The sequence below is a fragment of the Thunnus albacares genome, chromosome 8 (assembly GCF_914725855.1).
Source record: "Thunnus albacares chromosome 8, fThuAlb1.1, whole genome shotgun sequence".
NCBI classification, from domain to species: Eukaryota; Metazoa; Chordata; class Actinopteri; order Scombriformes; family Scombridae; genus Thunnus; species Thunnus albacares.
Window position 1 is genome coordinate 28,574,335 of NC_058113.1, and position 17,943 is coordinate 28,592,277.

The 17,943-nt window shown below is 39.3% G+C and overlaps 1 protein-coding gene across 5 annotated transcripts in view; it reads right to left on the reverse strand.

Annotated features, from left to right (window-relative positions):
* LOC122987859 (thrombospondin type-1 domain-containing protein 7A) overlaps positions 1 to 17,943 on the reverse strand; it is a 182,641-nt gene that overhangs the window by 48,667 nt on the left and 116,031 nt on the right. For all 5 annotated transcript variants that reach the window (XM_044359899.1, XM_044359896.1, XM_044359897.1 and 2 more), the window contains 4 exons: positions 16,894 to 17,140; positions 4,484 to 4,599; positions 3,132 to 3,267; positions 1,478 to 1,581 (listed from right to left, as the gene is read on the reverse strand). In XM_044359899.1, coding sequence (XP_044215834.1) covers positions 1,478 to 1,581; positions 3,132 to 3,267; positions 4,484 to 4,599; positions 16,894 to 17,140 — 603 coding nt within the window. The remainder of the gene's footprint in view (positions 1 to 1,477; positions 1,582 to 3,131; positions 3,268 to 4,483; positions 4,600 to 16,893; positions 17,141 to 17,943) is intronic.

The following is a 17,943-nucleotide window of genomic DNA, read 5'->3' on the forward strand; positions in this document are numbered from 1 at the left end:
TACATAAAATCACATAGACAGTTAGAGGGCAACTAAAGAGTTAATGAAATAGATCAGATTCAGATTAGATCTCATGGGGGGCTAAATAACAATTACGAACAGAGCGGACACAAACGCATCTCTACCTCGATTGGTTTGAAGCCCACAAGTCAATTCGTCTTGGCTTGCATCATCCACAGTCTTTGTACTTTCAATAAAGGGTATTACTGTTGCTGCAATTTTTCATTTTCTTGTGATTCAGATGCTCTCCAGGGCTGTACTGTCATTGAGAAATCAATCTCTATGCACGTTTTTTTGCTGAACCCACACGGGCACTCGCAATTGGTTTGGAAAGAGCTCGTCTGGTGGTGTGTGAGGTCAGGCTTTATCTTGTGAAAGTGTGTGTGTGTGTGTGTGGAAGAAATATAGAGAGAAAGAATAGCACATGCTCTGAGTTGTTTTATGTGTTTAATAGTGCCACTATAGTATTTTTTCTCTCTCTCTCAAAGAAAGACTCTGTCCAAGTAAACATCATAATACACTGTCAGAAAACACAGAGCAGAAAAGACAGTGTGTCTCATTTGGTTTCAGTCAATGACAGAATGATTTCTGCCATTTAGAGGTGTCAGGGGTGTGAAAGCAATCGCAGGAGGGCCTGGACATCAGGTGTCATGTGGTATCAGATCACTGAAACACTGCACAAAACGGTGAGTCTATAGACGACCTTAAAGTGTTTTTTTTTATGAATAAGCTGATTCTTCTGTCCATTAAGCTATCAAAGAAGAAACAGAAATATAAGCACTAATAATGGCTTTCTATAGGAGCTGGAACATAATGAAATTGATCATTCTGCGTGACCCTCTGAAATTGGATTTTTATGAAAGCCTCCCAGGACTACATCCATCCTTTATGAAAAAAGCAAGAGGAAATATGCTTTTAAAAGGGAAAGCCACAACTCCTTCAAACTACTTGCCACTTATGCGTTGAAGCCCATATGAACAGGCGGTTGGGTTGTTGTGTGCTATAGGCAAGGTGCAGCATTTTTCTCCCAAATTTCAACAAGAGACATTCGATTAAAATTGCATGACAAGAGCCGGAGGTGGGGAGAAAAAAAAAAAAAAAAAAACAGCAGTGAAACAATCCAAACTGTCAAACGAGTCTCAGGAGGCGCATGTTGAGTTGTGAACACACTTCCTTCTCAATTTCACTGAGGATTATAAAAATAAAAATAAATAGAAAAAACAAGGGAAAAAAAAAAAAAAAGGCTGTTGTTGATGTTTTTAGGAGTGTCAGCCTTAGTTTGCGTTACGTAAGCAGGAGGATTTGATGTGTGCTCTAAGTAAGTTGGCCTTTTCTCTAAACCTTGGCACATCCATCTGCTGCCTCGTGGCTGGGTTCCAGATGCACCGCAATGAGCAAAAATTTAATTTACGGTGATTAGGAACGGTTCAGTGAAGATGCAGACGGAAATGGGAGATGAAGAGATTGGTTTCTATACCTCTTGTCTGAAGTCCTGGTCCACAGGTCTCCTGAGCACCGGCACTGTCCTGTCTGAGAAACCACGGGACCAGCTGGCACTTCCTCCATTTGTGGGTTTTCCACCTGGAATAAATCAGGACAAATGCAGCCATATCAATGCACCCGCAGTGTTTGCTATTACACCAACATCTTGCACTTTAGCTTGTAATAAAGTCAATAAGTAATAAAGTACAGTCCACAATCTATCAACAAATCCACCAGGACAAACTCACATATATTTATTGTCATCAGCAAGTGAAAAAAAACGTGATTCTGACGTGAAGGTCATTTAAATAATATCACTGTTCATCTTTTTTGTTTGAGTTTGCTGCATCTTCATGCCCTTCATCATGATTATTGTAATAATTCATAAAAGTGTAGCTGCACAGACAAAATTGAGAGCACAAAACACAAAACTACTCCATTATGGTGATAAACAAGATAAACAGTTCCTTATAAAATGACCTCTTGTCCATTATTCACCTTTAATCTGGTCAGTTCTGATCATAGAGTTGATCAAAGTGTATTAAATCACTGTTTAACATTTTATAACAGCTCTTTAATACAGTCCTACCCAAAGTACTCCATATATTCTTGTAAGTTCAGTTTATTAGTTAGTTTTCCCCATAACCTTTTACAGCTTTTACTGTTCATTAATCTGTCCAAAGCAGACTAAACAAGGCAGTGTGCGTCTATTAATAAACACATACAGTAGATACTTTGAGAGGTGTGAGGAGACAATTAAACTGTGAGAGTATGCAAGTGTAGAGGAAAGGTTTCATGGTTACAGAACAGGCAAATAATGTGTTAGAAAGAAAAAGATAGATAGTCTCAGCCAAAACAGCTATGATATAAGCTTTAAAGGATAAGTCTAGTGATATCTAATATTTTTCTTACTGTCAACAAATCCCAAAAAAAGACTAAAACCAACAATGTATTGATCCTACTAACAAGCATTGTCTGTGTAGCCAAAGTCTGATATACAGTAGCTTATTCCTCTGTGATATAGTCCTCTATTGCTGTCCAAAATGATCAAAACCACATCAATGAGCCACATCGCTGCACTGGCTGACATGTTTCACCACAAAAAACCTGAGCACTGTAGTTTATTTTAAGTCGATCCCACACACTCCATACTGTTGCCACAAAAACTCTCTAGTGCACCAAATCTGCCAACAAACACGCTATTTACTCCTGTTTGATGTCTGTGAAGATTCTCAGTCATCCAGGTCATGGTTGTCCAAGGAGGGTTGAATCGAGGGCAATTGGACTTGGTTGTAGATACTTGAAGAGGTTTCGCCTCTCATCCGAGGGACTTCTTCATTTCGAGTAATGTTTGCTGAGAGCTAAATTCCCCAGCTGTTGCAGGATATTATTTGGCTTTTTTTTTTTTTTTAAATTAAGTGTTTGTCCATGACCCGCTTTTAAAAGGTTTACATCTACAGTAGGAACTGATAAGAAACTCAGAAACTGGCAACACATTGTTGGTTTTGGTACTTTCATGGGATTTGTTGACAATAAGAAAACTATAGAATGACGCCAGCCTTATGCTATGAGAAGTAAAAAACATGAAATTAGCCAAAAAATTGTGTGACGCCTCAATTTGACAGCAGCATTATGGGTCGTGCTTTTACCTGAAACCTGGACAGATTTTGGGGACCTCACAGTCCTTCTCTTCCTCCAGCACCTCTGGACAGTCCTGTCCTCCGTTGGACGGCAGCTGGATGATAAGACGTTTCCTTGATTGCTTTTTCTTCACAGCGTTACCAGCTGAACAAACAAAACACAGACAAAAATATCGAATTAAATTTTTTTTTAAAAATGCCTGCATTGGGAAGTGATGAGAAAAATGTCGAAGTGATAAGCTAGGCTGCTCTGTTAGTAGTTCTTGAAGAATGAGCTTAGAGACTAGTATTGCCAAATCGAATTGGACAGCTATCATAAAAAACATGCGTGTCTGATGACTGGGGATATAAAGCCAACAACAATGATGTAGAAAAATCCCATTAGACCTTGGAATTGACTCGGATGAAATTTATGGGTATTTACATGTGTGGAGATGCCCTTGAGTAGTTCATTAAGATGAAACGAGCCTCCGTATAGTCCTGAACCCTGCTTTAAACCTTTGTACGTGGGTAGTACATAATTCTCTGCACAAGGTGAAGATATCAACATCATCAAATTAAAATGCGCAGCCATTGCTGCGTGTGATCAGAACGAAGAGATTTATGCCACAGCGTCACATGAAGAGGTCATCAAAATATGGACGATAATGATTTTCAGTTGTAAATCAATTTAATGTGTTCGCCACTTTTCAACAGCTTGGGCGATGGCTTCCTGACAAAGGTGACCTCATCTGAACAATGTTTTTCTATCGCAGCATGAAAACAACAACAACAACAACGAGACGCACTCGCTGGCACTTGTAGCCATGGGCAAGTCGGCTTGCCAAGCGCACTTAAAGAGGTCGGCCCAAAGGTTGTCTTACATGCCAATCTGTCAAATTAATTACGTGTAACGAGACATGAGCGCACCAGTTTGGGCAGTTAATGTGTCTTGAGACTGTGCAGAGGGTCCCATATCTGCAGTTTTTCCACACAATAAAATCAAATTTGTTTCTGTGTAGGCTAGGATAGAGAATTAAGCATGGCCTGTTTAATGGATTATTATCATACTATAGTTTATCATTGTGGTCTGAAAGTGTTATGCTAAATAAGTGTCAGAAATCCTTGCCAAGAATTCTATTTACTAAATTAATTAATTTAAAAGCACTAAAGCCTGACTGAAAATGAGCTATAACTAAACTAAAATTTGCAATGTTTAGCATGTTCAGTAAATTCAAAAACAGGGAAATAAAAAACAGAATCTTTAATAACCATGCCAAGCACTTAAAAACTTATTCTGACTCTTTTCCAGGGATCTGTATTAGGCAGCTGGGTCACCTCAGCTTTCAGGCAAATCTTTTTTTTTTTTTCCCCCACTGTACCTGCGTCACAAGTTACAGGGCAGGGAGTCCAGTCGCTGAAAGGGGTCACGATACAGTCTTTCTTGCAGGGCAGCTGACACGGCCGTACTGTGCTGGGGCGAGGGCCGTCTGGACACCTGAGCAACAAAAACACACACACACACAGCAGGACTGTAGGGTAACATGGCTGGAAACTCTTTACACATTCACCAAAACAGAACAGCAAGATCTTAAAGGATGGATGGACCTCCCAGGCTCTTAGATCATCAGATAAAACCTGATGGTTTTGATTTCTGCTCAGTTTAAAGCTGCACAAGGATGTTTTTTTTAAAGGTTGCAACATCTTAAATTACAATATAGTACAGCAGGGAAATCCCATAATGTCGCCCTGTATGTGCAAATTAAATTTTGGTTTTGTTTAATGGGCACTTTACCACTCACATCTTTTAAGAATTAAGACTGAAATCAGAACCGTCTGTCTACTAAACAGAAGTGAGTGAGCATTTTTGCCAGAGTAACTTAGATTTTTGTAGTTGTTCTCAAGAATAAATACACCTCTTTATGTTACAAATTATTTTGTGTGACTTCTGGTTAGTGAACTTAATCCAAACATTAAAACATTACCCAGGCTCCAATGACTTTATACATCTACCTACAGTGATGACTCAACTGACATTTAAAGTAGTGACTGATAGAAATATAAACATATTTTATATCTCAATTAAGGTTTGGCGCAGCATCCATCTGGGCATTGCTTGAATACCGAATGTAATTATTCTAGGCTCAATCTAGGGCAATAAAAACTGATGAAAACCTCTGTAATAACATCAATTTTATGAATATAGATATAAATATGCTGCTATCTGGCTGACAGTACTTGAGTGATATTTACAGTAGAGATGGCCCTACAGAGCAACGTAGGCGTGACAGGAAACGTTTGGCGGATCAATATGAAGATGTTTTACATGATTCCTCTCTGCTGAGGAAACCGCAACACAAGGCGAAAGCCAGCAGGCCGGCCTCGGGATAGAAACTCCCTTGTTTTAACCGGATTCTCCTATCAGTGAGTGATAATCCTTTTGATGGCACAGAATGCTAGGTCAAGCTGAGGTTTTTCGAACAAGGGTTATGGTTAATCTTCAGGCATTTAAGCACCTAAGGTCCCTTGTGCATACTACTGGACCGAGATAAATAGGTCGAGACAGACCTGCTGAAAGACATCTTGTAATCTGATTTCTGCAACAATGCGTCCTCGATCTTGCAGAGGGATGTTGCTGCTCTGTTTCCTCATCCTATGGCTGACACTGCGATCATCTGGGTCAGGTTTAATGTTGCTAAGAATGAGCGTTCTCCTCTGGGCGTTCCATACTCGTTAGCATGGTGTTATCAGGGAAACGATAGGGAGCCTCACAGGCAAAATGTAATAATGTAACAGCGACACAAGGAGAGATTTATTTTTATTACCAATAGACAGAGCTAAATCCCTCTCAAGCGGAACAAATCCTCTGGTGTCTTCATACAAGTGAATGGTCTCCAGAAAAAAAACAGCTGCCGGATGCAGCAGGGGGAGGATACATTACATGTTCAGCATTGAGCTGATGCTCACGTCCATAAAAGTGAATGAACAAGCGTCTAGCTGGAGGCCACTTCAACAGGACGCAAGGTTGTTGAGATTCAACCTGTGAACCTGAGTCTGCAGAACAGGATTTTACCAATTTATATATAAACCTATTTTTACCCCGTAATCTCTAGAGTCTGTAGAGATCAAGAAGCTCTTTATCAAGGGAAACCTGGCATAGGATGCAGTGTGGAGACGAAAATAAACAGCGTACAGAAATCTGCAATATCTAAATACAATCGTATATAGAGCAGAGAGAAAAATATTATTCATTATATAAGTGTTCCAACAAGCAGGAGGCCAATATCAAATCTGCCAGCTCATGAATCAAACTTATTTAAGTCTCAACAAAACAAATTAAACATATCTTTTCATTTTGTTTCATCAGAAATTAATTCTAACTTAAGTTTGAATTCACAGCAATAAATCAGTCACTTCATTGCCAAACTCTTCTGCTGCAAGTTCCAAAAAGATAATACATGAACTAGCTCACCAAATTCTACAATTTCTACAAATGTAGTATAGAATATGAGTTTGTTATCTATGCAAGTGATACCAACTGTAAATGTGAATGTATTATCATGTCATGAGGGAGGGATCATAGCCCTGAGCCAGTGCTATGCCATGTTGTGACTCTTGGTTTACCCAAGAGATCAATGACAGTACGGATTAAACCTTTGACCTCATTATACTCCCCGTGCTACTCAAAAATGAGAAACGTCTGAGGATGAGCTACACTTCACCGCTCGTGTGTGATCTTGAAAGGACATGGGGAATAAAACAATATTCCTATTTAGATAAAACACCACGGTTTAAAAATGCAGTTTGACTTTTGCCTTTGATCCAGGAAGAACACGCTCCGCATAGCAAACTAAACCTTAGAGGACTAAAAGACCAATTTCAGAAGCACAGATTGCCTGCCTTTAGATTTCACCTTTCCAGCGTCCACACAAACATACAAACACAAGCAAATGTTGTGACGAGACAACACTGGTTGTTCAGAGGCCTAAAACAACCTTGTTTATGATTTGCTGAGAAGTGACTTCTTGTGGTCAAGTGAATTATGACAGTTGTCTCTCAGTGGCCAAGATGGAAGTGGTGTTATGTTGTTAGGGAGGGTTGGACGTACAAGGCATGTGACTTGTGCACAGAAGATCACTGTTCATACTAGGGATGGGCTGATCAATACTGTGGGATCGATACATCGAAGCTACTCATTTGGTATCGACTCCTTTAAAACAACATTGACGATAAAATTATATAAATATAAAACGTGGGTGGCTGCGTCACTTCCAAACATTTTCAGTGCTTTTGTATAATGTTTGTGCCAATAAACAGCCCTGACATATTTAGCCGGCTCGTGTCACATGACTGTGCGACATGAGAACCGTGCACAGTCGCACACTTCTGCATCGAACTTGTGAAAGAATGGTAGGAAGCATTTCAGCAAGATGCACTATTTGTGACAAGAAGCAGCAACACAATTAAGTAAGTAATTAAGAAATGATCAGTATCAGTATCGTTAAAATTGTAACAAAAAGTATTGGCATCATATCAAATTAACAAAGTTTGTTATCGCCCATTCCTTGTTCATATCCTGTCTCCTACCAGCAGTTAATGTTGGTTTCTTTCACAATCTTTTCCTAACCTTCACCAAGTAGTTTTTGTAACCCAAACCCAAATCTTTGCAGCCAAACCTTCTTTCTTTTGAACCAAACCTCAAGCATAGCTTTGGCAGATGATTAAATATGTCAATCACTTTTTGCAATAGTCATAGATAATAGGAAACATCAGAAAACACTCAGATGGGTTATTTTGGAAGACAGTGATAAATGACCCATTTTGTCATTTCATTCTGAGGACTTGTTGGGAGAGAACGATTTGAAAAAGAAAATCTAACAACTCAGATTCATATACTGTAACGTTATGTCAATAATCTAAACAAATCATGCACATTAATAATTGAGATTGTTACCGTCGTTTTGTGATCATTTACTAAACGACAGTAACTCACTAATAAATACTAAAAGTTCAGGGAATCGTTAGGATTTTACTATGTCTTGGTTGGGAATCCCGGCCCTGGTCCTTAGGGTGGAGTTAGGATTAGGCTATGCATGTTCTCCCTCTCTCACTCTCTCTGGGTTTCCCTTTCCCCGCAGTCCAAAGACATGCAGGTCACGTAAACTGGAGACTCCAAATTGCCAATAGGCGTAAAAGTGAAGTGTGACTGTGTTTCGTCTATGTGCTAACCCAGTTACCGACTGGTGATCTGCACGCTGGGGCTGGCCCAAGGCCCTGGAAATCCTGAACAGGTATCAGTGGGTATAAAAAATTACTGAATGGATGGTCATTTCTCACAGGCAGTTAAAGGAGAGGTTTTTCCATGTCTGTCTTAAAACAGCAGTCAGGTGCCCATATGAAGATTGAAACAGGTTTTGCATGCTATAATTATTCCTCCTGTTCGTACTTGCCATTAGACTCCTTCCTAATACACTTCCAATGTAAGTGAAAAATCCACAGTCCTTGTTTTGTGCAAAAAGATATTTAAATATTTAAGTGAAGCTTATATGAAGATTAAGCCATCCAATTTTGTTAAGTCAAGTGGATATCTTCCAAAGCTACAGCCTTTTTTTTTAGAAAAAAATCCCTCTTTTTGTTACTATCCTTCCACTGCAGCTCAACAAAGAAACACTGTCCGTGGAAACACAAAGGCATTTTTTTTTTCTAAAAAGACTAACTTTGGAGGTTATCTGCTTGATTTGAGTAATGCAAGACAGCTGTAGCTTCATATCGGTGTCAGATAAACTCTTGAATACATTTTTGCACTGAAGGATGCTTGGAGATTTTGTCCTCCATCACTTACATTGAAAGGGCATTGGGAAGCGATGTTTTAATGGCCAGTATGAACAGGAGGAATGATTACAGCGAGCAATATATATGGGCACCTGACTTGTTTTAAGACAGACCTGTAAAACTGTAAAGCTATCATTTAAGTGTTAATGTCTGACACCTACATTTAGAAGGTGGATAGGTTGAATCATGAATGGTACTTTTCGCCTCTTTTTATGAAACAATCTTGACTAGCATAGCTTTCACTCCTAATTGTGTTTTCTATAATCCCTGCTGTAACCAACCTGTGTGTTTAAAGTGTTTTACATGGGTCAATGAGTTGACTCATAGCACGTTTCCCTCTACAGAGAGAGCCATATTAAAGCAGGCTGCTAGGACTCCAGGGGTAATATTTGATGCTAACCTCTGTTTTGACGATCAAGTCAAACATGTTGTCCAGTCATGTTTCTTTCAGCTCAAGATAATCCCTAAAATTACATCATTTTTATCAGTTCCTGATTTACAAAAAGTTCTGGGCTTGATTATTGGAACGGACTTTACTCGGGTATCGGCCAGGGCTCCCTCCACTGCCTCCAATTGGTACAAAACGCTGCTGCTCAACTTATTACTGGGACAAAGAGGCATGATCATATTACCCCTGTGCTTGCCTCCCTACACTGGCTCCCTGTTAGATTTCACATTGATTTAAAAATCTTATTGCTCACTTTTAAGGTCTTAAATGGCCTTTCTCCTAAATACATGGCTGATTTATTGACCTGGTATGTGCCCTCTTGGCCATTAAGAGAAATAGATGGAGCCCTGCTGGTTACTCCCAGGTCACGGTTTGTGACTAAGGGTGATCGGGCTTTTGCTATTAGAGATCCCACACTATGGGACTATCTGCCTACTGAACTCAGACACACAAAGTCTCTACCTTCTTTTAAATCTCTTCTGAAAACTTTTCTCTTTGTGAAAGCTTTTGGAAATGTTTGATATATGTTTTTATTTAGTTGATCCTCATTTTATTGTCTTCACTTTCTCTGTGCTCATGTCCTTTGGCCTCATTCTCATTTTATCTGCCAAGCCTGGTTTTATTTCCTTTTTGTAAAGCACTTTGTAACATTGTTAAGAAAGGTGCTATATAAATAAAGTTTATTATCCCTTCTGTTCCCCTTTTAGACTAATTATGGGTATTATCCAAATTTAGATGATTAAAATTCAATTACATTCCAGTTTCTGGAAAAAACAGGCCATGTTTGTTGGCAGAACACAATACCAGCCAGAATACTTACAGCACAATGCTTGGCTGGAAGACTCTGTCCGTGGGGGTGTGAAAGCTAGATGTAATGTTGTCATTTATGCATTTTTTATTATGTATTCATTTTGTCATTCCACTGTTTTTCCTCCTTCATGTCTCCTTTTGTCATTTTGTCTCTAATATTCAATTATTTTATCTTAGCTTGTCACATTGATTTTGTTGTCTGTTTGAGGAATAAATGTTTATTTACAAAGCGCTCGGGGTATTTTATCCCAACTGCACACGTTTCTATTATAGGTTTTTCTGTTTTTATGTCACAACAGTTCACTTGTATGTTTTATCTACACTGAAATGAATGAAACCATCCAATAAGGGCATCTGGTTTAACCGACTTGCTGGTTCCAGTCAGTGTCACAATCTCATAATGATCTTTAAATGTCATGATTGGTAGCGAGGCGAAGACATACACAACATGGCACTGGGAGCTTGTCCCAGAGCACAACATTAAGACGAGCAGCCAGGCTAATGCTTATGTTTTGCTTGCTGCTATTAGCGCGTTGAGTAATCTGTTCAGTGAGAGTTTGTTTTCGAAAAATGAGCAGATGGTTGAGCAGGATCAAGAGAGGAGATTCAAAGCAAAGAACTGTCAGTAGTTTTAAGAGTGTCTACACACGCACAAAAAAACAAGGTCTGGTGGGAAAAGATAAGGCCTAATTAATTTCATTATCAAAATTACGGACTACAAAACAAGAACATCATTTGTTTAATTTAGCATAAAACCGTTGCAGTTCTTCAAGGACCCTTTCAGTGGTGTCTTTGGCCTCCGTCTCGAGGGCTTTTAGCTATCCATCACAGTCAAAAACAGGGAGTAAACACAGCCTCTATTAGAAAACACGACAGGGAGATGATTGACTGGGCTTAATACAGCTACTGTCTAACATCATAACCATGAATCATACAGTTTTCTTTTTCAGAAATTCCACAGCATCAATGTGATTATACAAACACACATTTGGTACCATTCAGCACACAGACTGTCAGAATCAATAAGCAGACGTTATTGTTTTTTTCCCTCACACCACAACAGCTTTCTCGATAGGATGATAGCAGCCGAAGCCTGAGGCACTGACATATTTGTCTCTGCTGTGTCTTGTTTCTATTGGGCTTTGACAGTCAGAATTTATATGTGTGTGTGTATGTGTGTTTGCATGTGTGTGTGTGTGTGTGTGTGTGTGACATGCACTCTGTGAGGTTCACTGCCTGAGGCTGCGGGAGGAAGACAGCTCAGATCCATCTGTGAATGAGACAGGGCACATCTGCATATGGAGGGTGCAGGCGGCCATGTTTGTTTGTTCTGTTGGGATCTCATGGGAGCACTGATCAAGAATACCTGCCAGTTGGATTGTGCCAGATGAAGACATGCAGGGCAGAAAAAACAAGCACATCAAGTCACTTCTGAGTACCGGCTAGGAAATACTGCCTCTTAGATACAGATGGCCAGGAAAACAGAGCTGTTGAATCTTTATAGCATTGCTTTGGTCATGAGATGTGCAAACCAGGTACTGAAAGCATCAGCTTCATCCACAAGTGTGTTTTTTTACCCTGGAGCCTGTCTTTTCAAATATAATAGGGTCGGACAAAATAACAAACACATCATGAAACAAGGACCACAACCTTTACACAGCCACACATAGGTGACAAATTAAAGGAAAAAACCTGAGAAAATAAGTAAATAAGAGTAAGCAGATACTGCCGTACAGGACTTGAGGGCTCAATGAATGGTTTTATTAATATGAAAAGGACGTGAATCATATCCTACAGCCTTCAAAGTCACCAGATCTCAACTCAATTGAACTCCTATGGAAGATTTTGAAGTAACATGTTAGACAGCGCCACGACCATCATCTAAACTAAGGTTGTAACTAACAATTGTTTTCATTATCGATTAATCTGTCAGTTGTTTTCCCAATTAATCAATAAGTAATTTGGCCTATAATATGTTAGAAAATGTTGATCACTGTTTCCCAAAGCCCAAGGTGACATCCTTAAATGTTTTGTCCCGATTAACAATCCACAACCCAAAGAAATTTAGTTTATTATGATGGAAGATATATGAAAATATTCAGAGGTTTGAGCCAGAGAACTTTAGTAGTTTTTCTTAAAAAAAAAACCCAAAAAACTGTTGCAGCTCTAATCTAAACACCAAATGAGTGAATATCTTTTGGACAAACAGTGTTAAACTCTCCAGTAGAGATCAAGAGATTCGGAGAAACTGAGCAGAGGAACACAGAATCTGTTGTGTTGTGGTGGAACAACACTGAACTAATTTAGCACCCGTCTATAAATCACTACTGCAAACACTGCAAGTAATATGTGTCTTATTTTCTCTATACTGTAAGATACATCCACGTTGGTTAGTGTCAACTTCTGACCCCTGATGCAGTTTGTCTGTGTTTGGTATACACTGTGATTACATTTCCCCCGTATATATACACATATACTGTATTTTACAGATATCCTGCAAGTTGAGCACAGTTGATCTGGCCTTTTTGGAGTTCTGTTAATTATTTATTTAAAAGAATCCTTATCAAAGTCCTGACTGCAAAGTCTGCAAAGTTTTTTATCCTAAAGCCTGAGACAAGCCTGAGACAAATGCCACTGTGGTCTGTCAAATGTATAGGATTAGACAAAATAAACACTACAACACGCTTAAGACTACAATTTTTACATAACTACATAACCACTGCAAGCATTGCTGCCACTGGGAGTCCTATTTAACTGAATACTAATAAGATGTGCTTTTACTCTGTATATATACACTACGCCCATCATATCCTTGTTGATACTATCAATGTCTGACGGCTGTTTATCTTATTCACTGTTCCCCTTGACATATTAAATAAGTTAAGTTTGTTATTTATTGACTGATGCTCATGCATGTTGAGTACAGATGATACGGCCTCTTCGAGCTCTGTTAGTTGTGTCATGTTGCTCTGAAAACTTGCTTATCAAAGTGCTGATTGCCAGACCCTTTTTACATCTGACAAATGCGGCTAATTGGCAATCAATCTAATAGGACTCATCTTTGTGGCAGTGTTTGTCATTGCAAGTTAAGGAGTCAAAGTCATTTCCCCATGAGATCTTGAAATTATTTTATGTCCTGTGTGTGTATGTATGTTGGTGTGTGTGTGTGTGTGGGCAACGACTAAAACTTTTATGCGTTCACGGCTAAAATAAAAAAAGAGCGATGTTCTACACCCTGAGAGATTCTTTCTGTTGCAGTGCACTGAAAGTCTACATGCTGGCTTACATCCTGTTACTGGACCCCTGCCAGTAACAGTGGCCCGGGGAAAATCCACCTCAAGACTTTGAACAACATCTTTGAAGGGTTACAACAGCCAGAGAGCCTTCAAAAAGACACAGTAATAGACAGTGAGTCAGGGAAGCTTCTTCAGCACCATGGACAGCACCACCGGTCCATGAAGGCCTGTGAACAGAGGCCTCATAGTCTTTGGAGACGGACTCCTGTCTGACAGCACTCACAGTACCTGTCACTCTGTGCTTTTGCCTCCAGGCAGAAGGAAACTGAGGCTGTGATGACACATTCATTTGTCTTCTGTGGTCCGAATTATAGCGGCCATTTTTACTTTGTCGTGTTTTTAGGTTCACACTTCTCTGTCCCCATATGTATCTTATATACTGAACATTATTACAGTAATATAACTGGAATTGCAGGTTTCTGTCACATATGTTTCATGCTAAAATGGCAGCTTGCAGTTCAGTTGTGTGGTTCAATATTATTTAGAAGAAAACATATAAAATCTGTAAATGGAAACGCTGCAGTTCAACAAGTGTCTTAATCAGATGTATCCTTGAATCAGAGTACAGAGCAGTATTCAATAAGTAGATGTTGAAAGCATAAAATTGCCAAATCGTTGCAATTTAATACCCAAGAACAATTCTATGATTCCTTAAACCACTGAGATAACATGACAGAATGATTGCATGTGATAGATTTTCCTTCTTTGCCAGCACATACAATACAACCTCAGGACAGTATTGAGTTGGTCATAGACTCTCCTGTATCCACTCAGAGGGATTAAAACTGGTAACTTCAAGAGAATATGCTGAAAAACATGAGGATCAGATTGATTCTGATCCTCTGTTACCAGTGTGTTTTTTTCCACCTCAAGGTTGGGAAATTTTAAGACAAATTGTTTTTCTACAAAAATGCTTCAACATAATCTGACAAATATGAAAGGATAACATCTGAACATTAAAAGAAATCATTTTCTTATGATTAAGTATCTGCTGTTTTGTATTTAAAATCTAATTTTATTCATGAGAAATATCAGAAATGTTGGGAAAAGAGTAATAATATTTCCAGCAGGTACAACAATACTCATAAGATCACCATAGTTGGACATGGGTAGGCAGACTAAAACATGTTTTTAGACGGCTCCATCCTCTTACGAGCAAGCACTGAAGCCACAACTGAACACAGATTGTAAAAAAAATTTCACGTTTTACCACATTATCAAAATCCAATCACCTGGAAGCAAAATTGCACCCTGCATTGTAAAAAATTCAATCACACACAACTACAGGAAGTGCAGCAGGTCAAAGTTGAACCATGAAGTAGTTCCTCAACATCTAACATGTTGACAATTTGACTTTTAATGCTGCATTTTTCAATTCAACTAGTGGTTTAGAAAATTGGGATTTGTTAACAACCTGTCTGATAGTCTGACCATTTGTGTTGTTTACTGTTGAAAATGTCAAACAACTCCTGGCATATTTTAAATGAAGTGTGTGACCTACATTACGACTCAGCTGACGCCAGTAAACAATAACCACCAACTGAGTGGGTGAGTAGGTGCTTGTTGGGTGTCCACTTTTCTCTCCTCATTAGAGATACTGTTACATGTTGTTCTTTTGCCCTGTTTTACAAATGAAACTTGATTATATAAAGTTATTGACCAGTGAAAACAAAAGATAATGGAGGCAAATCGACTGAAACCTCTTTTTGTCAGTTACTCAATGCCATTACCCTTGGCGCCTCTGCCCCTCCCGCTGAGCTTGTATTTGTTTCTCGCTCCTGCTTTGCCAGTGTAGATTTAAAAAAATAAAATACGTACGATAAAAGACATCCTGGACTTCGACCTCTCTTCTGCAACCCAATAAGTGCAGCTGCATTGTCTGGGTCAGCTGCTGAACCAGCCGCCATTGAACTGGACATTAATCTTCATTTTATAATGTGGCGTTCACTATGAATCACATTTGCCTTGTACACAATGCACTCCGCCCCTTTAAATAATGTATGTTCCCATCCTCTTCTCACTGATAACTATGCTTGGGAGGTGTAAGACAGGAGGGAGAAGCATTTACTGGTCTTAAATTAGAGTGAATAACTACACGGCTTGTGATTTTGAAAATGGCTTAACACAAGAGAACAGAGCCTTTTCTTTGATTTTTAAAAAAGGATTAAATCAATCTACTTTGGGTTTCTTTTCCACAAAATTGGACACAATCAGATCTACTCCTTTATCTTTTGTTGCCGAGCAAATCAGTCAAGCATAACTGACACCAGGCTCGAGCCGAACTTTCTGGCAGATGTTAAAAGTCATTTCGTCAGCCTATTTTGCATCATGCAGTGTGGTCTTCAGAGCTAACCACAAACATCTTGTCTCTCATCTGCGTCATGATTAAATTGCCTTAAAGTATCAATCCCATTTAATTACTGTCATTATCATCAATGAGAAATTACCAGCGCCCAAACCGGCAGGGTTAATTAGGCTTTCAGGGACAGAGAGATTATTTATTTATCTGTGGTCGCCTGCGAAGTGAAGATATGAATTGGGAGTTAACTTCACGTAGAGTCTGCTCAGCTTACTTACCAGCTCTGTCAGCGTCTCCTTGTTTTTTTTTCTCTGACTCACTTTACTCTCCTGCTGTCACTTTGCTTCCCACCACTGCTGTCTCTCTCATCAGCCTGACTCTTACTTTGTTTCTTAATCTCTCTGACTTTCAGTGTCATACAAATATCTGAATGTATCATACATGTACATTCTACCAGCGATGTCCTTTCAAATAAACACAAATTACTTAATGTGTTGTCTATTCGCTCACTCATCCTAACAGATGCTCACAGATCACTGTTTAACCTAGCTATGTAAGAAAGCCTTTTTAAATTTTTGCTTGAAGAATGCCTCTAACCTTTTTCTGTGTTCATCAAGCAACAACCAAAAACAAAAGAGGTTCTTTAACAAATGATTTCACACATTAAAAGACAACCAAAACTCTCTTCTATTCCTTGAACTACAGCTCTAAATAGATTTTACTGATTAGTTTCTTCTTTCTGGATGAAGGAGTCCAAATCAGTAAGATCGGCTGTTGTAGAGAATTGTTTGAAATTAAAACGTGCCTACTCTTGGATCTTGATGGCACATGATTGAGAATGATTGCTCAAAGCCAGTCGATTTTTATCATTGTGCAATGGAGAAGTGGGTAATTTTCATTCCAACATAATACTGCATGAGTTGATTCCAGTTATGTATACCTGAAAATCAGAAAGGCAAGAAAAAAACCACTAAGTCTAAATAAATCTTCTGCTGCAGTGCGTCATTAGAAAAATAACCTGCACACATCTGTATGGCCCAGACCCAGACACCACTGGTTTAAAAGGGAACATAAAGAAAGGCTTGAAAGAAGCAAATAATAACTTACTTCTTCGGTGGCACCTGTCCCACATTGACACGAACACAGATGACCTTGCGAGTCTGCAGTCCCATGGAGCAGGGACCTTGGCCGTCGCCGCTGGCACGGACACCCATGGAGGTGTTGAGGGATACGGCAGAGGGGTCTTCAGTGCAAGGCCCCCAAGGCCCTGTCTGCCAATGGTACACCGTACAGGCGTGTTCGTTACAGTTCCGCACCTCCTGAAGGGCACTGCTGTTTGGACACAGGGCGCCACCTGAGAAGATGAAGTGAAGATGAAAATTTGAGAGTGTGAGAAAACAAAATTGCTCTCTCTTGCATGGAGGATTTAAAGCTGCCCTGTGGGGGGCATGAAAGTTCCTTCCTTATAAAGCATTTGTTTATGTGTTGTTGCATTTCTTCATTACAGCCACGTGTAGATCAGTTAAAACTATTGGCAAGAACATTTATTGAGTCACCCACGTGCATGTGTGTCCTCATGCTCATATACAACACAAACAAAACAGGGATTCAATCATTAAAACTGCTACATGGCACCACTATAGGGTCAGAAATTCAACAGTGTACCTTTAAAGCTGCACTAATCAATATTCTTATTTTACCAATGGATTAAATGACTACATGTAATGTGAAAGAAGTTGCTCGTAGTAACAAACCCACAGAGAATTATCACCCGACTCTGCAGTTCCCCTCAGCTAAACAGAGCTTTTTATAATCTTTCAGCTCATTGTTATGGTTTTCCGGTCTGCAACTTTACTATTTTGGTTCACCCTCACCGACCTTGTTTCCAGTTGCAGCAGGCAGCAGTTTTCTGCACAAAAGCTCTAATAAACCTACCGCACACAACCTGTCCAGCACTGAACAACACACAGACAAAGTTAGAAACTAGCTGGTGAACATAGTGGAGCATTAAGCAGCTAAAGAGCCAGATATTTGCCTCAGGAGCTGTTGGTGAAAAAAAAAAAAAGCTAAAATGAGAGTGAATATTTGGCTTACATTTGTCGCATAGCCACAACTCTGAGTGAATGCTTATGTTGCTCTCTGTCTGCTGGATTTGTA